At 34.4% G+C, this 20,551-nt stretch overlaps 1 protein-coding gene across 2 annotated transcripts in view; it reads left to right on the forward strand.

Moving 5' to 3' along the window:
- The first annotated feature begins 3,208 nt into the window (after positions 1-3,208).
- The window catches only part of LOC149558427 (mitogen-activated protein kinase kinase kinase NPK1-like), a 72,639-nt gene continuing 55,296 nt past the window's right edge, over positions 3,209-20,551 (forward strand). Inside the window, exons 1-17 of one of the 2 annotated variants that reach the window (XM_089832675.1) lie at positions 3,209-3,597; positions 4,139-4,180; positions 11,331-11,396; positions 11,508-11,618; positions 11,704-11,784; positions 12,263-12,340; positions 12,429-12,511; positions 14,410-14,491; positions 15,136-15,236; positions 17,033-17,072; positions 17,151-17,345; positions 17,441-17,490; positions 17,770-17,995; positions 18,470-18,706; positions 18,792-19,111; positions 19,261-19,328; positions 19,413-20,312. In XM_089832675.1, coding sequence (XP_089688801.1) covers positions 3,367-3,597; positions 4,139-4,180; positions 11,331-11,396; positions 11,508-11,618; positions 11,704-11,784; positions 12,263-12,340; positions 12,429-12,511; positions 14,410-14,491; positions 15,136-15,236; positions 17,033-17,072; positions 17,151-17,345; positions 17,441-17,490; positions 17,770-17,995; positions 18,470-18,706; positions 18,792-19,111; positions 19,261-19,328; positions 19,413-19,513 — 2,112 coding nt within the window. In that variant the 5' untranslated portion in view covers positions 3,209-3,366 and the 3' untranslated portion in view covers positions 19,514-20,312. Of the gene's footprint in view, positions 3,598-4,138; positions 4,181-11,330; positions 11,397-11,507; positions 11,619-11,703; positions 11,785-12,262; positions 12,341-12,428; positions 12,512-14,409; positions 14,492-15,135; positions 15,237-17,032; positions 17,073-17,150; positions 17,346-17,440; positions 17,491-17,769; positions 17,996-18,469; positions 18,707-18,791; positions 19,112-19,260; positions 19,329-19,412; positions 20,313-20,551 lie in introns of those variants that run through there. The other variant, XM_089832676.1, reaches the window with a different exon arrangement.

The following is a 20,551-nucleotide window of genomic DNA, read 5'->3' on the forward strand; positions in this document are numbered from 1 at the left end:
CTTAAATTCTTATTATTTATTTATTTCCAAAGACTCTAACAAAAATGAGGAGGGATAAGTCTCCATAGCTATCTAACTGAGGGGATAACTATAGGTCCCTTCTATTCTTCAATAAATTGTTCCAAACCACAGTTAAAAACCCAATTGAGGCCTAACTTATTAAAAAATAGTTACTATAACTCACTTGCAAAGTGGCAATACATTAAAAGATGGGGAATAGACTCCTCATGTTTACAACTTGATAACATTTTTTGGGGACCTAGAAACCCCTTTTGATGAGATTCTTGAGTTAAAAATCCTATTATGTATGACTATCCACTAAAAAGTATTGACTTTAGGGATCAAGTAGTGATGGGGAGCTTCTTCACTCTAGAGCTTTCCTGCACTACCAAGTATACTCCTAGCCTACCTAGGGTTACTATGCCAACCACAACCTAGAGGACTCACTTCCAATTCCCTCTCTCCAAGAAACTCACCAATCAACTTAGGTTTCACTCCTTCTCACTCCATAACCCTAGCTATGCATCTTTTGACCTAGTGAGCCAAAACTCCACCAAATGCATTCAAAGGGACAAAATCAAGTTTATGCCATCCTTCTATGGTTCTTGATATTTTTCACTTCATTCTACACCTTTTGGGTAGGTCTACCATACCCACAACTCTAGGTTGCCCTATTCGCCCTTATTGCCCTAAGAGCCTCTATTAGCCCTCCTAGAAAAAATGAACCTTCATTAACTCACAAAAAATCTTAACAAGGCTTGCTAATGTCTTCAGGACTTTTTTTCCAATTGACCTAGGCTTGAATATTTTCAAGGTTTTAGGTCTCTATGGTGTTCGTACTGTACGATTCCAGTTTACCTCTATTTTGAGGGTTTTATGGACAATGGCAACAAAACTTTTACCAAAAGCTCTAATCCTTGCATCTGACCTTCTCCTCTAGTCTATGGACACTTAACACTCTACTCTACCATTTCCCATCCAATATTGGCATGTGCCAAACCTCTATTCTCATTAGAATTCAGTTACAAGCCTTCATTGCACCTTGCCCAACCTTCCTTGCTTGCCTAGGGCTTGCTTGTAAAAATAGCTTCTCGACTACCACAAACTCCAAAATAATTGTGTACATAACATATAGGGGCTATTTCTTGAGTTCCAAAGGCCATGGTTTTTTGACCATGTAAGTTCAAGCTATAGTCATTTAAGTGTTGGTTATTCAAAATTAAATAGTAGGAACACAAAACTTAACTAGTTTTGTAAACCTTATAAAATGAATGCTCAAGATCAAAAAAAGTATGCATAGAATTAACACATGATCTCAAGAAACTACTCCATTACAAATAGTAAGCTATTCAATCTGATTTCTTTACTCAATCCTTCAACATACGCTTTCTGACAACAAAACTCTCCTTCACACAGGTGTTGTCCATACAAATGCATGTCCAACAATTGGAAATGAGTTGGAAGGTGTTTATATTAGTTTTCCCCACCATCTTTCCCTTTGGTTCAAGCCATAACTACCTATGTCACTCATTTCTCAAACTGTGCAAATATTGCTATTGCAATTTTGCATAATTGTGCAAAGTTGTCAATGAGCAATTTTCACAACTTTTGCAACTTTGCAATCTAAGCCTTCAAACTTGACCAGTTTGTTTTCAAACCTCATAAAATGAGCCTAAGACACCTAAGGACCTCCTTTGAACACTTCGAGCTCCTTTTTAGGCATTTTCCCAAGTTTTGTCTTATGGAGCATTTTTGAGCAATTTATGCCTATCATGACTTCATTGGTCAAAACTTGACTCACACTCAACTCTTACCTGACCATACCTCCTATACCTATCTTGGGACTTTATATTGAGTCCTTATTCACTCAATGGTTGGTTAGACCATTCACAAACCAAAATTTAGTTAGGGTTTCACCTTACCCCTAGGTGCTCCTGCACCAAGTAGGGATTCCAAACCTTCTCTCGATTGTTCATAAGGAGTTCCACCTTTGACAATAGTTTGTATGCCAATTTCACTTTGAAATTACCTTTTCTATCTATCTTTCAAATAAATTTGTCTTTCCTTAGGAAGAAAGGGATTCTAATCTTGTTGATAACCCCACAAGTTCTCTGGCTTTGTGAAGCAAATGTAGGTGTTCCTTGCAACATTGGGCAATGTGGAGCCAGGCCAATCCAATTTTTTGTGTAGGAAATTGTAGTCAATCACTCTAGTGCGAATCCATCAACCCCCTTGGGCTCAAAATAAAATCTAATTTTCCCTCACCCATCCAAACATCTTCACCGAGTTACCACATTAGCCCCAACTGGATAATATTCCCACACAATCAAATATTGTTCCAAATTTTAGATCTTATCGAGATAGCAAGAGTGCTAATAACTTTATAAAGCTGCTAGAGTTAAGGTATTTCACCCTCATAATTGACTCCATTTAGTATTCTCCATAATCATCTTCCAACCTAGCTTAGTAATGAAACCTTTATTAAGGATGCCAATTTTTCTGATCCCCAAACCACCAAATTGTTTATAGGCTTGTAAATCATATCTGGGTTAATCATAACTAATCTTTTCTTCTCTTTTATACTGGTCTTGGTACTTCCACTGGATATACAATTTGAAACAATTTTTTGAAGTGTAGTAATACTATCCAACCGGAGCTTGTATAACAACTAGATGAAGGTACACGTATCACATTTGGGAAGATGTCTAAATGGGTGAGGTAAATTAGAATTTAATTTGAGCCTAAGAAGATTAATGGTACTAAAATACTTACTCACACTAAGGGGTCTTGAAACCACCGTTCATTGTTTAATAGGCATGTCTAAATAAACTATTGATATTTTTCCTCTTCCACAATTTAGGGAATCATTTCTCCTATATCTTTTCAACGTAGTGAATACCATTATTTGCAAGAAAAAGGACCCCACAAAACCACGAAGTTTCCATTTCAATAAAAAATGTTTAATTAAAAATTATTAAACATCAATCTAAAGCAACGTTACCACAAATTTGAAATAAAGTCAAAAAATTTAGAAAAAATCCAAAGTACCCCAACGTTTGGTTAAAGCGCAATTATGTCAATCAAGCTCGTCCATAGGATACGGAATCCAACGGTGTAGAGGGTCCCGATAGATGACCGTTAACACCGCAGCAAATTCAAATGCTAACACCGACAATTTCTTCTGTTTCTCTCATTTTTCTTTTCATTCAATCATAACAATCAATACCCTTTCTTTTCACAGTAAAAATCGACCCAGTTCAATACATTTTCTGTTTAAAAATTCTGTTCCAAGTTTATCTCGAATCTTTTTGGGCATGATCAGAAACAGGGTTTCAGCAATTATAGAATAAGATCAGGGTTTCAGAAATGCAGGAGGATTTTGGGTCTGTCGGGCGCTCTCTGGTATTTAGGAAATCTGAAGCCAACAATGAGGGATTTGGGTCGAGTTTGAGGCGCTCTGATATGTATAAAATGACAAAGGAAAATGATCCCCCGACTATTAGGTGGAGGAAGGGTGAGATTATTGGCTGTGGGGCGTATGGCAGGGTATATATGGGCATGAATCTTGACTCTGGGGAACTCTTGGCAGTCAAACAGGTAAATTCTTAGTTGGATTCAGTTATTCAACTCAGATGTGGGTTAATAGTATCGAATTTTTCAGTTTAATTTCACAGGTTATATTGTGAAACCCTACATCTTTTGAGTCATTTAGGAATTTTATTAAATTCCTTGTTTCTGTTGATTAATTTAGATTTTACTCTGGTTAATCGGCTTTTGTCTCTTATTAATCTGCTTCTCGGTTCGGATGGAAAAGAAGCTGAAAAAGTGTTAACGATAGGTTGGGTTCTAGGATCACAATCCCCAACAAGCCTTCGACGCAATGAACCTTTATCTAATTTGGATTGAAGCAATACAGTGAAATAGGTTGTTAGTTTGATTTAAATTATTAGAGAACAGGGTGTAATGCGTGATTGTAGTTTTTGGTTGGGATTCTGAGGTTTGATGTCAGGATCCGAATTTTCTCTATAGCGTCATTTGGGGTTTTGTTTGAAATACCATTTTCAGATGTTTTGATCATGTGTAAACTCATTATTATCTGTTTAATTTTGACTTTTCTTTTGGTAAACGCTGTCTGCAGGTGCTGATTGCATCTAATAATGGATCAAAGGATAAAGCTCAGGTGAGTGATCACAACTATTTTCCTGTTTTGGTTGTTTGTAAGTGTTTGCAGAATTTTTCTTTTTTGTTATTTCAAATCTTCATGATTTAGAGTGGAATTTTTCAAGTGGTGTTACGGTAAGGTAAAGCAAATACTCATTTTTTGGTTTGGGAAGTTAAAGACCCGCTACCACTGCACTTTGTTTGACTTTAGGTCATCTTTGAAGACTCAATTTGAATGCTATAGCCTTTTATCCAGGTAGTCGAAATTCCCTAACAAATTTATAGTGATACACATTGTGTAGTGTTGCTTGGCAATCTGTAACAGATATTGATTAGCTAAGAAGTATGATTGATAACCAATCAGGCTCACTGTACTTTTATGTCCTGGATTAGCTTTCTCTCCGCAGACTAAAAATATTGCTATGTTAGCACTAAGGATTCTATATCAATAAGAGACTCAAAATGTCTTCCCTGTCATTCACTTGTGTAGCCTTATAATTCTAACTGCTTGTAAATAATTTCTTAACCTGGCATTTGGTATTTCATGTGAAAGGATAGTTTCAAAATACAATGCGGATCTTTGATAACTTAAAATATTTAGGTGTTTATTCATTGGTTTGTGGGCAACAAAACATCTCTAGATAACTAGAATGGTTAATTTTTGATGTCTTTCCATTTTATTAATATTATACTTATCAATGACTTGATTCTGAGTTTCCTTCTTTATATATTTGCATCATTGTGCTTGAGAATGGACTTATGTAGTGTTTAAAGACTTGATTAGAAATGGGCCACACCAAGAAAACAGTTTTCTAGTTCTATTTTCTTTACTTCTATGTTTTTGCTTTATCATGTTGATTTAATTTTTTTTTAATGTGTTATTCCAAGAGTTGAGCTAGTAAATATTAATTGACAAAACAACAATATTAATTGGTCCAACTATTTCGATTGCATTTATTCTATGACTTGTATATGATGCCATTTACGGCATAAATGCCCAAGCACATCGGATGTGATTCAATGAAGTAAGGTTTAGGCTGTTTTCCATAGAGTTCGAGTACTAAATTTTGGAATTAATGTCCATCTTGTCATAAAACATTACTCTTCCACTTCTATAAACCACTCTTCTTTACATTGGTGGAAGGGAGCTAGCTTTGTGCTCCTGTATATCTGTTTTTATAATCCTTGGGATCCAATAACTTTTTCAAACCTATCTTAAATCTTCTTTAAAACTACTTAACTATAAGTTCCTCTGAGTGACAGTTTTAAGTGTGAAAATTATTCAAAATCTTCTTCGAATGTAAATATAGAAGGTTTGATGGAGTTATTAGTTTAGTGAAGAATAGCTTGTAAAATTTGGCCACTTTATTGTGCTTTTATTAATTGCTTAGTATTCCATTGTCTTACTTTCATAAATTCAACCTTGGAATGGTAGTGTTGCAAGGAATAGCTTATTACAATAAAGGTTGCTCTAGTGACGTCAGATTAAGAAATCATTGAAACTCTATTTGAGACTACTTCGATTCCTGCTTTCTGTATCAATGTTTACTCTTGTTCATATAACTTTTGTGGTCTATGAAATGTTCAGTATGGAGCTTTTGCAGTATTACATTGTAAATGGTAATTGCTAAAAGTTATCAACTGCTAAAAAATGTACTATATTAATTGCACAGAGAGGTATTATATGGTGGGAACAGCCCAGGGATAGACAACTAGACACCAACTTCCAGGGATAGACCCGAGCTGACACAAAAAAATCTTAGAGGGATAGATCAAATATTTTATTTGATACAAAATGGGGTGAGAAGTAGAGAGGAGAAGAAAACATCACCATTGATATTAATTTACAGATTTCACAATCTTTCCACTTAGTAAAAAATTTAGAATAAAAATGCATCAGCATACCTAAAGCTAAGTATTGACACGTTTTCAAAGTGTAAATGCCTTTGTAGCTGCATTGCTGTGATATATCAGTTGTGTATACTGTATATTCAATATGCAATATTGGCTAAAAGTTCACTGCTTATTTAGGAATGTACTAGTTGTATATGCACTGCTATGGATTTCTAATTAGAATGGCTAAAAATCAAGTGCAGTGTATATGGGGTAAGAGTGGAATTCAATACTATGTGAATCTATGCAATTGGCATGGGAGGATGGATCATATGTTGTATATTTTATTCTTGGAGAAAGTGTTGAAGATTGAAGTGATTCTTTTTTAGGTTGTCTAGCATGCATGTGTGTTGTGTACATGCTCTCAGAATATTTTGTGTATTTAATTAAATCAAGCTTCTGCATCAATTTCAACGGCATGTTTGAGAAAGTTAGAGCTTTAAGATATGAATTTCTTAATACACTCATTTTTTGGATACTTATCTTTATGAATTTTTATTTAATAAATCATAGTATGATTATCATTTTTTAAATTATTAGTATAGGGTAGTAAAAAGGTGGAGATGTAGACATGGAATGGAAATTATTGGAGCACATGACACTAATTAATTATTTGTTAGTGCTGGCATTTCATGTATAAACTAGAGATGTAATATTATTATATTAATAATAAATAGTAGTACTATATATATTCACATATTTAATTATATTCGCTAATCATTATATTGTATTTTGGTTTACCATTTTATCATATGAATACAAAATTATGTTGAATTTAAAATTACATATTATTAAAATATCTAACTTGTTCATACGAGTACTAGAATGGGTATGGGTATGTTGGTACAACAACTTTTTTGCCTTGGTTATGATGTATATGGTTATGGTATCTATACAAAAAACTTAAAGAAATATACAAAATTGTAAACCTAAATACATAAATGATAAAGTGAAACTTCATCATTGATCAATGCCAAATGCAAAAATCATTACAATTACATAATTGACAATCAACTGAAAATTAATAAGAGAATTTTGTGAATCCTTGCGACTTGGGCATACTTGGTGTATCCCTTGGCAAACTTGTAACGAAATGCAACTTGTAGGGGTTTGTGGCAGGCTTTGGGCATGCTTGGTACCACAGTAAAATATTACAAATCAACATTTTAATATATAATTACATTCAACAAATTGCCAAGATTAAGATAGTGTGATGGTCAAGTTGTGGTGTTATTCTTGCCATCAAGGTTCATATGCTTGCTTGGGTTATTGTTGAGCGTTTATTTCGAGCATAAGGACCCCCATTTATGACATTCTCGGTTCATAGCTTTGAGTTGAAAGCATTTACCATTCAAAAAAATAAAAAGTCGTATTTAATAAACTAATAATGTTAAATATAGTACATACTATATAAGTTTGATTGTATTTACTATTTTAATTTAATAAATTATATAAATAATAATACATTTCATTAAATTGTATAGTTTTAAATTATTGAATACCAAACCTTCATTGTTTGTTGTTTGCTTTTTTTGATGCATGAATATAGATTTTGTTAACTTGGTTGTCAACACCTCCTTCAGGACTCATGACATGGCTTAACCACCTTCTATGGGTTGGGTTAAACTTGGTATTTGTATCAGGCATTGATAGTTTGAGCATTTGGCGTAACAACAAATGATTCAACAATTGGTATCAGAGCCTTGGATCATTGGCTAAGGCCTTCCTTTGGTAGGTGTTAAAGACTTAATTGGTGCTGAAGGGGATATTGTTGACTTGGTGGTCAACAACTCCATGGGGACTTGTGACATTGCTTAACCACCTTGAATGGGTCAAGTTAAAATTGGTGTTTGTAGCGAGCATCAACAATTTCAGCTTTTTGTGCAATGACAAATGATTCCATCAGTTTCGTAGTTCACAATAGAACAAAATGAAGATTTACAATTTACATTAGACAATGCATGCACATCCAAGATTTAGTAGTCAATCGGCTATGATTGACTGTGCAGATCATAGTTCTAAAGCTCTCTAGGACTTACTGAGTATTGGTGAGTTCCAAGCCAAGTGCCCCACCTAAGTCCTTGGGGCTCATGACTCTCCAAGAACTAGCTCTAGACAAGACTCACTAGAAATTTGTATTTTGCTGAGCTTTTGTTGAGCTTGCCAATTTCTTTCTAAATGCCAAGTTGGATCAGCCTTGCAAAGTCCACATTCTTCTCGTGTCTCATTTCTATGGTGCAAATACTTGACTCTATTTGCACAAAAACTAAAAAATTATCCTTGTTTAGTACATTTATGACAAAAAAGTAAAAGTTGCTGAGTGCATTCATTAAATGTTTCCTTTTAAGGATCTTCTTTTTGAAAATCAAGTAATGCTTGGAATCACAAAGGTTTGGGAAGTTATTGGCCAAATCATTTTGACGTAGAATCTACAAGCATTTCAAGGTTGATTCCAATTTCAGGATGTTTTGTTATCTAAATTGTTACATAGATGATAGAATTGAACTATACGTTTAGTTACACCATGAATCCACTAAACTCACATGATTATTTTTAAAATTTAAGCTCGGTAATTGGATCTTATTCCATATATTATTATATATTGTATTCAATCAAGGCTTAGTCTTATTTAATGTTTCCTATTATTCTTATTAATGTTTATTTTGTCATAGCAATCCTTGAAGCAAGGATTTATAGGGGCCCTCACCCAAGGAGAAAACTAGGTTACAAAAAGAGGGCAATCTAGAACAAACTTCCCTAGGATAGAACAAGGCTACAAAATGGAAAATTAAATCAAAAAAGTAAAGTGGTGCCACAAAAAAATGGTAGCCTCATACTTTAGTTGGCCAAGTGTCAATCTGCTACCTTTCAAACTACTGCAACTTATTCCTTACTACAAACTCCAAGTAATAACTCTATCAATACATTTCTCCTGGCCACCAAGAATGGGCAAACATGGGAACATATGGGCAAACATGGGAACATATGGCGAATAACCCTTAATGAGGCCATAAAGGCTACCATATCCTTGCAAATAAAAATAAATTATCATTTTTATCATGCAACCCTTCAGGCTTATCCAAATAATCATGCAACTTGAGCCTTTTTTCTATTGGATATTACTTCTTCGTCTAATGAGGCAGAGAAAGAATTTCTAGAGATTTTAAACAAAAACATTCTCCATTTTCACTTGCAATTTAGCTCTGAAGTCTGCAGAATGGATGATTGAGAGGAAGCAACATGTGTTCACCAACTCATGATGTCCTAGAATTTTCTTGATGAACTTAAATTAAGGTAAGTCAACAAGAAGGTTTTCTATAGTCCTCAATTTGATACAACACCCTTGTACTAGAATCATGTTTCAAACATTGTTACTTTGACAACTTCGCTTTTCCTAAATTATCCTCATTTTGAATAGATCCTATCTTGTCTACAAGTAGCCAAAAAATAAGGGAAAGTCTACGTAGGATGGGATTATAAAGAAAAGAATTCTTAAACACATACTTACATTGAAAGCCTATTGAAGGCTGATAAAGACCAGACCTATGATGATAGTTAACATCTTCAATGGTTGGACCGCATTTCCATTGGAATTTAAAGAACGGTGACAGCAACACAAGGCTAGTTTATAGATAAGAATTAATAACATATATATTGGTGTTGTGGGCTAGAACAGGGGAAGCCCTGCACATGATTTATGTCTGATTGTGCAAGGTCATGAGTGACAACAAATCCAAACCAACATTTACTAGACAATCCGTTAATTGTTAGTTTCTTTGAAATTAAGCTCAAATAAGGTCAGCTCTAGCTGTCCACAGAGAGAAAGCTTTCATGATTACATTGTTCAATTTATAAAGCCCCAAAATGAGAGCCTAGGATTTTCCTTGCAAATTACTAGTTAGTTTTTTTGAGGCCTGATTTTATAGCAATTTTGAAATCCCCAAGGAATGTCTCCTACTCAGATTAATCATTGATTGAATTTGTCATAGCCAATAATATAGCTGCTCCTTGCTAAAATTTTCTCTATCATTCCTTACAATAAAGCTTTCTTCCTCTGAACTTGGGTTCCCACCTGAAGAACCAAATCCAGTTTGGTGAAACCAAGTGAGGATTTCTTCGCTGCCACCCAAGATCTAAATATATATTTATCAACCGAATCATACAATTAGAGCATGTAACAATAATGATGTGAAATTTGATTGCTGAGGGGTTATATGTTAATGGTTGCTAATGGCACTAGGGTGGTGCTCATTCCAAACTTACAGATGGAAGTAAGATATGGTCAATGATTCACTCATATATATTCAAAACATATCTTTCTGCAATAAAAAGAAACCTTTTATAGCTATCAAATTGAACTGTTACGTAATAATAATATCAAGTACCTAGAAAATCATTTTGCAATCTTAACTATATACAAATTGTCTTCATAAAGAAGTCAGAGAATTTGTATAATCAACGTGGTCTCATGTGCTACTGTTTCAGGCTTCTGGAATAGGGATTTCCATTAAACATTAAAATGTATAACCTAAGGGGACCCATTTTAAATTTTAGATTTTTACATTTAAAAAATTCCATATTAAGATATATGGGCTACTGCTAGTGATGGAAGCAGATTTTGGCAATGGCACTTCCAGATATATTCAAAACATTGTCCACAAGCTTAGTGATATAAAACCACATAAAACATCACTTATGCAGTTTTTCAATTCGATAGCTACACAAGATTTCCATTCGACAACATATCGTCACTTACAATTCCACAATTAATTAGTTAGCAAGGTAATTTGGGACCAATTGAAATACCAATAAAATCATTTGGCATCTTAACAATATAAAAAATGTATTCATAAACAACAAAAGATTTGTTTTTATCACCATGGAATCTTTACAATATAAAAAATGTGTCCATAAACAACAAAAAGAATTTGTTTTAATCAACGGTTATAGCTCTTGGTGTTGAAAAATTTCCATATTATATATGAGCTAGTGATATTCTGTAATATATTATGTTAACGCTTTAATTTTTTGATTGTCAAAAATTACCAACTGCTTGTTTGAACATTCTATTCAAATGATTTTTTGCAATGTTTTCCTAAATAATTATAATCTCCTTTTTAAAATATTATTCCACTGTCAATTGGGGTCCTTAGTTTCTATGTGGAATTTACATGCAATCTGCCAGTGATTTAATTGTTCTCCAGTTTTCATTGTTACTTATTTTTAAATCCTACGTTACTTCCAAGTGATAATGGCATACTGTGATTGATGTTCAGGCCCATATCAGAGAGCTTGAGGAGGAGGTTAAATTGCTTCGTAACCTATCCCATAGAAATATTGTGGTATGAAACATTCTACTGACAGCATAATCATGAGTTGAATGCACTTCTTGTTTTTACTTGAATCTGTACTTATTTTTTACCACCATTTGCATCGCTGCCTTTTTTCTTCAGCGATATCTTGGAACTGCTAGAGAAGAGCATGCTTTAAATATCCTTTTGGAGTTTGTTCCTGGTGGATCTATATCTTCTCTACTTGGCAAATTTGGGTCTTTCACAGAGCCGGTGAGAATTATCTTTTGACAGTTAACTTTTCCATGGAAAATATAGCACCCTCGTTGTCTAACGATCCTCTATTTTATATGATTAGGTCATTAGAATGTACACAAAACAGCTATTGCAGGGTCTGGAATACCTTCATAAGAATGGTATAATGCACAGAGATATCAAGGTAATTCAATCAATGTTCAGTCATTTCAATTGTGGTAATGCTTTTAAGTGAATATATCTTAAACAGGACAGGGCCAAGAAATATTTGATGTCAGTGTGATATGCAGTCTTGGAAAAAGATAACTCAGGAATAGTATATGGTAGTGGATGCTTAATTTGGTGGCACAGGAAAACCTCTGTTTTCCTTTATATGCTTGTCTTTGTAAACTAGTATAATACATGATCTTTATCTTGTTACAAGGATTTCGATACTTACCATGACTGTTTGACTTTGCAACTGTTCTGATCTATTCTAGTCACTAGTTTTCAATGTTTAGGCAGATGTAAAAAAGTTTAAACTTACTTCTATTCTGATTTATTTGAGACAGTACTGTTCTGATTTATTAAATCCACTACTGTTTTTCATTTGCAGGCAGATGTCAAAATTCAACTTAGGTTGTTTTCTTACTTATAGTGCCACTACTGTTTTTGAGTTGCAGGGAGCAAATATTCTTGTTGACAACAAAGGTTGCATTAAGTTAGCAGACTTTGGTGCATCTAAGCAAGTGGTTGAGCTGGTATTGAATCCCAGCAGGCCTCAAAAACTGATATCTTTAATATTGATAATGGCTATCATGTATTTTAATATTGCTCTTCACTTTGTAGGCAACAGTTACTGGGGCAAAGTCAATGAAAGGCACACCATATTGGATGGCACCTGAAGTCATTCGTCAAACTGGGCATGGCCTGTATGTCTCTTAAGCTTATGTCCCCACGTACATTTTTTGTTATGTGATTTATTATATCATAGCAGTTTTTGGGGCATCTCAAAACAAAGCACAGGGAACCAATAAATTATCTGTGCAATACCAAACATGTTGTTTCATTTTGTCAATTTGCCTGTATTTCATTATTTGAAATGGAATTCTCTTTCAGAGTACATTTGATTTCAATTGTAGTAAGGATCCAAAGACAATCAAAATACACTGGATTTGTTAATATTGGATAGGCGTGAATGATTGCATTTGGCATGCCTGAATGAATGTTGAGCCAAGAACAAAGTTTCCATGAGCTGGCAAACTGAAGACAATATGATAGAACCCCTGTTATTCTCAGATAACACTCTGGGCAGGAGCTTTATCTCAAACTGATATTATTGATTGCCGTAGTACCCATTACTTTTCATTTGGTGGTGAGTTCTGAAATTCAGAATGATCTTTGCTGATATTATAAAAAATGTGGAATCTTCTGGAAAGTGGTTTTTGAGAAGTTAAACCTTTTTTGCCGAGTTGACTATTAATAGTTGTAATTTACTATTACAATGGAAACTGAACTGGAAAAATTACATAAAATGGGGGGGGAAACTTGTGAGTATTCAATTGAGTCTTTATTTTCAATTTTATATAAAGCATGCTCTAATTAGTTAGTGTGCAAGGCCCTTAGATTAATTGTCACAATATAAAGTTGTAGAGGCATGGAGCTTTTTAGAAGTTCAGAAAACAGTTCAAACGTACTAGCATAGTCTTAATTTATTGCTAATTTATGCGATTCACCTTGAATTATATTATCTATGACTTGGTACATAACCATAATTATAGACATTATGGGGTGCTTTCAAGCCATAATTTCCACTAATTTGTGCTTCAAGCTGAAAGAATTAATAAATTGAATAGGCAGATTTCTTTTAACATAAGATTATAATTAGATTCGTTTCAAAAACACATTCATCAGAACTTAATAAGAATATGATATCATTTAAGTATCAAAAGATTTAGCCACTAAAATTTCTGAAAGCCTTCTTGGCTTGAAGCAAAAGGAGGAGCAAGAAAATGGGATTCAATGACATAGAAGAACATTGACACTTATTTGGCCTGAATCAAATTTTCTTATAGAGTTATACAATATTCTTGACCATTGATTTAGGTCTAGTGTCAAATTTTGCTGCTTCTGTTGCTTCTCTACATTGTTATAAAATGGCCAAAAAGCCACAACAAGTAAAACATAAAAAATAACTGAGCTACTATTCTCTTTAATAATTTTTTGGGACATATTGATCTATTGAGCTTTCATTTAGAAAAATAATAATAATTATTATTTTAGTATGCAGAAGTGACCAAATATAGATCAATGGAACTCAAGAATACTCAATATATTAGTTTTTATTAAAAATGTTTTAAATGATCTATGAACTTTCCTTTGTGCTCTTTAGTCACTGTAATTGGACCGGATTATATTTTATAAATACTTTTCCCACACTTTTCCAGTTCCAGGGCTTTGTGGACTACTTGTGAGTTCCACTTAATGTATAGTTAAAAATATTGATGAGAATTTACTTTTAATCTTGATACCATGGATCATAAATGAATTGGATTTTCCTAAGCTGCTTAGGTTGTTTTCATTCTTGGATGGATCTAAAACAAGAGTAATTTCTGATGGGATCTATTTCAGGATTACTGAATGAGTCTTTAATTTCTTAAAACTTTAATTTGCTAGCTGTAAATGTATGCTGATGTATAAAAAGTGTTTTTTTCCTGGTAGTAACTTTGGGAAGTTAAAATCCTATTTGTTAAGTAAAAGTATGAGCGTAAGATTTTATTTATGGAGGAAGTCTTGATTATCTAAGTCTCAATTCTAATGTTTTTCCTAGGTCTGCTGATATATGGAGTGTGGGTTGTACTGTCATTGAAATGGCCACAGGAAAACCTCCGTGGAGCCAACAATTTCAAGAGGTGACAGTCAAAACAATTTCTCTTACACTTGATATGCTTTTTTATTTGCTCATATTTTCTGTAATGTATAATGGAAGGATGATTGGCTCAAATGTTTCAACTATTGAATTTGTCTTTGAAACCTCTCAACTTCTGCTGTCTATTGCTTGTTGAGTAATTTTCACTTTTTAATATATGTATGTATCATTTCTCTTCCTTTATATTTTTGAACTCTGTTTAATGATGTTAGTTTCTTTCTATGATATTATATGCCAGCAAGGTACCCGCCAGTTGATCCTTTCTGTAATCTAATATTTTTTAATGACATGAATTGTCCGAAGAAAGTTTTGCCTTATTTTATGGGCAAATAAGTATTTTCTTCTATAGATCATGAATTTAATATTCCGAAGTGGTAACATGGCAATTAGTACATTTTAGGTGTAAATAACGGCACATAGTTTTATATTTAATATTATCCCTACAACAATATAAGTCTATTCAATATTTCTACCCTTACATCTGTTTGTTTTCCAGGGGAGCACATATATATCTCTATATAACGATGTTTATATGTCTAATCCATATCATGTCAAATTATGTCTTCTCAAGAGCATATATTGTGTTCCAGGGTCTAATTCTTTATTTGGTATGATGCTATCTTGCAGGTGGCAGCATTATTTCACATTGGGACAACAAAGTCACATCCACCAATTCCTGACCATCTCTCGACAGAAGGAAAGGATTTTCTACTGAAATGTTTGAAGAAGTATGTATTCTACCAAAAACAGAGTATTGCATGTGAATGTAAAGAAGTAACACCAATATGATCAATTAATGCATGTTCAATAATATTAATTAATAATTTTTCTGGAACGATGTCAAAAAATTTAATCTTTAGTTTGATACTAAGGCAGGTGTGGGTGGCTCACCTCTTAAGCCCAAGATGACATTTGCTGAGAGCTAAGCCATTGATATACTTCCGTCTGTACTAACACTATTTAATTATAATCTATGTTCCATGGGGACACATCCCCTGGGTTTTTTGATCCGCTGTTGTCCCTCGTATGGTATGGGGAAGTGTGGACATCATTTTCCTTTCCACTCTCGTGTATTTTCTTTGCAAAACTCAGAAACAGACCCTGAAACAGCTCCGAAAGTGGTTGAGGATGTAGGGGACAGCTAGAAATCCCCTACCCATCTTAGGGACTTCCAGTCGTCCCCTATGGCCCAAGCCATTTTTGAACTCTCTGTGTTAAAAATAAGATAGTTTTAATTTGAAAAAAAGGCTGGCTAATCTAACAATACTGAAATCTAATCTAAGCATAAAACAACCAAAAGAAGAAGAATATATTTCCAAATTTGTGATGGAAGAGGAGAAGCAAGAGAAGCAGCTGGTCAAGTAGTGAACAACAGTTGAAAGGGGAGGTTACAGTATCAAATCTGCTTGATCTCTTAGACCTACCTTCTACTTATTTACATTTTAATATTTTATGTCATTCCATGGTTGAAATTTGGAACCTTTGAGCATTTTTGTTATATATATGCATATATGGACAATGTAAGCATTTGAATTTTGTTCAATTTCTTATCGATTCAAAGGTGAAATCTCAATTCAAGACCACTGGTATGTATTAAGCTCTCTCTCTCTCTCTATATATATATATTAATATATAGATAGATAGATAGATAGATAGATAGGCGTCCCCTACTGCCCCCTAAAAATTGATCCTCAACTGTACCCATGCTGGAAACATGCCCCCATCCGCAAAACTCGTGGAACATAGATTATAATGTATTATGAGATATAACTCAAATAATGTGCTTTTTACCATGACAGTTGTACCTGTTTCGAGATTTCAGTTTGAGCTTCAGTTTTTTAAGTAATAGCACCTTTCATTGTAAGATGCAAACATACTCTTCTGCCCGTCTTTAAAGTTTTATATATCTGTATGTTAAATATTGTTATTTGTAATAAGCTCTACTCTTGCGTGTTACTGCTTCACCTAAAAACCAGTTACCTGTTCACACATTTCTAAATTGAAGTGTGATTCTTTTTGACGATAAATAAGACTAGAGCCTTTGACTAGCTCAAAGGACAACAGGTGAATGCTGCCTATTATTGGGAAAACAAGATACTACTGATATTGCATGCTACTTCCAAACCTAAAGAAGACTTTCCAGTTGTACATATCTAAGCTAAAACTTCAAGTTTAATTCAGTCTGGGTGATAAAAAAGATAAAAGCTTTAGCTTTGACTAATTCAAAGGAGGATGAGCTTGTGTTTCCTTTGATTGTTAACCTTGATATCTGTAGAATAATTAATAGAAACAAGAATCAGGTGGGTAAGATTGCATGATTAGAAATATTTTTAATGTACTAAAACTAAATTAACTTATTGTGGCGGCAGATAGGATATTGTCAAGATACTCATTCAGTCAAGTAGCTAGAATACATTGAAATAAAGATTCCTTAGGAGTATGAGGACAAGTGTGAATGGTAATTCTATCTAGTTATATATTCTAGCAGTTTTCTTAAAACAATCTGATTGCATGCTTTGTGCAGAGAACCAAATTTGAGACCAACTGCAACTGAACTGCTCCAGGTTTTGACTTCAAATATCTTTTCTTTCCATTGATAATTGTTATGGTGCTATTACTAATTCTTATTTTTTATTTTACAGCATCCTTTTGTTGTTGGGGGTTATAAAGAACCACATCCTCTTGTTAGGTCCTCTACTGTTAGAGAATACCGAGAACCACACCCCCTTGCTAGGTCCTCTGCTCGTGGTCAAGGCCAAGATCCCCTGCCTCTTGTTAGATACTCTGCTGTTGGAACGTACCAAGATCCTCATCCTTTTGTTAGAGCATCTGCTCTGGTAAGTTGTACCGTATTTTTTCAATTACTGATGTTTGCCTACAAGCCTAATGGTACTTTGAGTAGATATTCAATTCTTATTTTGCATAATTTCAGGAACGTTCAGTGAATTTTTTACGGCAGTCAACTGCTTTCATCAGGAACTCGTAAGTGGTTGCTTTATCAAATTCTTTGCACCCATCTCCATGTTTTGGTTGCAAAATGGATTGCGTTGAATAATCTTTGACACTTTGGAAGGAACCTTAAAGAGAGAAAATGTATAATATTTCGGATTTTTATTTAATCTGTTAGAACTATTTCTCATTAATGTTCAATCCCTGAATACACTTGTCATATCATTTACTGTTTGACGAGAGGACGTTTTGTATTTTAGTTGCATGGATCCGAGTTTTACATGAAACAATGTGTATTCTCTGTTAATGCAGCCTTGATATCAATAGTATTCTGAGTACAGCTAAAAGCATGCAAGACATGCCAAATCTTGGGAGTGTGAGGAGCTCAATTGGAAGAGCATTTTCAATACGTCAGTCAACTGCAAAGGATGTACGAGATTCAAATTTGAAAAGTGAAATGTCTAATAACTTCCTTCAAGAGGAGGATCTCAATTGTTCTGTGCGGCTTGATTCTATTGGACCCGATTTCTTTAGAAAGGTATGTTTAGATTGCATAAAATCTGCTTCGACCAAAATAGATGTTTGTTAAGGAAGGCCAGATTTGTTTAAATAAAGAATCATGATTATAATTTGTGTTACTCTCATTGGCCCCTCTGTATTTTTCTAATTAGTAAATTCCTCTTCTGATGTGACCTTTGGCTTGGATGCCATGACTGAGGGCTATCGGTTATGTCAATGTCACCAGGACTTTTCCATGGCCTTTATTGCAGTATACCACATCTAGAATTGGATATGGTAGCTTACCTGTAATAATGTTCAATGCTTTACTTTTTAAGTATATAAGCCAGGTCTCCACTATGAAAGTCTGGATGATTCACTCCTTTGATCTCCATGACCACAATTGCATCAATTCCCTTTTAATTACTAAAATCAAATGTCTAAAAAGTTACCTTTGTTGGACCAGCTAGGGAGATTTATGTTTGTTCTAATTCTTTAGTATTTGTTTTTTCAGAGTTTTAATCCTATGTCAGAGCCATCAGGCATTGAAGATGAATGGGGGTATAAATTAAAGGAAAGCAAGGCTGCAAGGGCCTCGCAAAGATTTGGTTATGACATGCGTAAATCCTCTATTGCACGTGAAAATTCTGAAACAGATGGAAATGATTTCAGTTTTCAATGTGGACGTCCGCAATATGATGATGATGATGAGGTTACAGAATCGAAAATAAGAGCATTTCTGGATGAGAAGGTTTGTTTTATGTTTATATTTTGAAGTGCTATGATCATAATGCTACATTATTTATTTCAATGTGTTGTACTTGCAATCATGACAGGCGTTAGAGTTAAAAAAGCTGCAAACACCACTTTATGAGGAGTTCTACAATACCATGAATGCAACTCAAGATCAAGAAAATGAAATTGATGATAGTGATGGTGCACCGGCACGAATAATTTGCAACTCACCTAGTAAAGGATCCAATGGTGCTTCACCTGACAGGAGCAACCGCAACAGTGATGTAAGCATAAGCTCATATAGTCCTGCAAGAGCTGCTTCTGGTGCCAATGTCAATCCACTGAAAGAGGTTTCCTCACCACGGCTAAATGAATGGAGAGGCCTTAACCAAGAAATACATCAAGGACCAGCCAGCCCAAGGTATTTTCATAATAGCTAGAAATGCCTGGCATGCATGTTGTTCTCTGGGAATAGCATACATAAATCATGCACCTGGTCTGATATGTAAATTATTGTTAGTTCTCTTGTGATTCTTTTAGCAATATACTCTAATAATAATTTCTTTGTAGTGTCATTTTCTCGGAACGCCAACGGATCTGGAAGGAAGAGCTTGATCAGGAACTCGAGCGAAAACGAGGTAACTATTTTGTGTGAAGTGTATATACTATATTCTTCATAGAAGATATTTATACTAATTTTTTGATACATGCCTGTGATACAGAGGAAATGAAGCGGCGTTTAGCTGGCAAGACATCTTCACCAAAGGATAAATTGATGCAACGACATAGAGATCGTTCAGCATGTCCTACTCCCCCTAAATGAGTTTGTGTAGGATCCAACATGTTCTTTGATGATAAATCAGGTGAAAATGTGCAATGACTCAGCAGTCTTTCTGAGCATTTGCCCCATGCCTGCAGCTTACCATGGATTTGTACATTGTTAAATATCAGCCATGTGCACGACAGAAGAGTATAAATTTCTGTCATAGTTATCCATAGAGCACGAGGGGCATGTATTGGCATGCTACCTGCATCTTGGTAAAGATTTTAGATCAGAGAAGACTGAGCAAATGGGGGCTATGAAGTAGGTAGAAGAGAAGCATGCATTTGGTTAAAGAGCAAATTAACACAGTCACTCTGTATAAATGCAGAATCATGATCGTGGGATTTTGTGGTTTTTAGTCATCCCAGGCAAGAATAAACAAGTACACTTTTCAGAAGAGTCAGGGAGACCTGGGACAAGTTGTGCCATATAGTAGAATCGTCTCCCTTTGGCAAGCTGCAACATTAGTTTGTATGATACAATATAAATTTTCAAACGTACTGTATATGATTTTGAACTATAGTTGGTCAACCTTAAGCCTGGAATATCTAACACTAATGGGCTAAGTCTATTATAATTCATATATACCAGAGCTTGGTCAATCTTTTGAATTTGTAGAGCTACCTCACTTCATTGCTCGGAGAGCAATGGTAACTTCCGAGAGGTAATAGGACAATGGATAAAAGTTCATTACAAAGCCATTTGTATTAAAGGCAATAGAGACGACTCATTATTATTGGAGGCACTTGATTGTGGTATTTAACTAGCAAATAAAAATGGCAGCTAGTTGAGCAGGTTATCTAGGATGGCATATTGTTAGATGTGTTATATGCATATTTTTGCAATCATGAAAACTTGTTTACTATTTTGGAGGGGCTTTCCATTTGTTGCATTTGGTTAATATTTTTATGCTGCACAAGCATCAATATATAGCCTTTTAAAATCCTTTTCTTGGAGAGGAGTATTCGTGTTAAGAAAATAATCAGTAGTTGAGACTACTGTTAGGATGGTTTGTAGGGAGGTAAATCTCTCGACTTC

The sequence above is a fragment of the Cupressus sempervirens genome, chromosome 5, assembly GCF_028749045.1.
Source record: "Cupressus sempervirens isolate cs-2001-9-10 chromosome 5, ASM2874904v1, whole genome shotgun sequence".
Taxonomy (NCBI): Eukaryota; Viridiplantae; Streptophyta; class Pinopsida; order Cupressales; family Cupressaceae; genus Cupressus; species Cupressus sempervirens.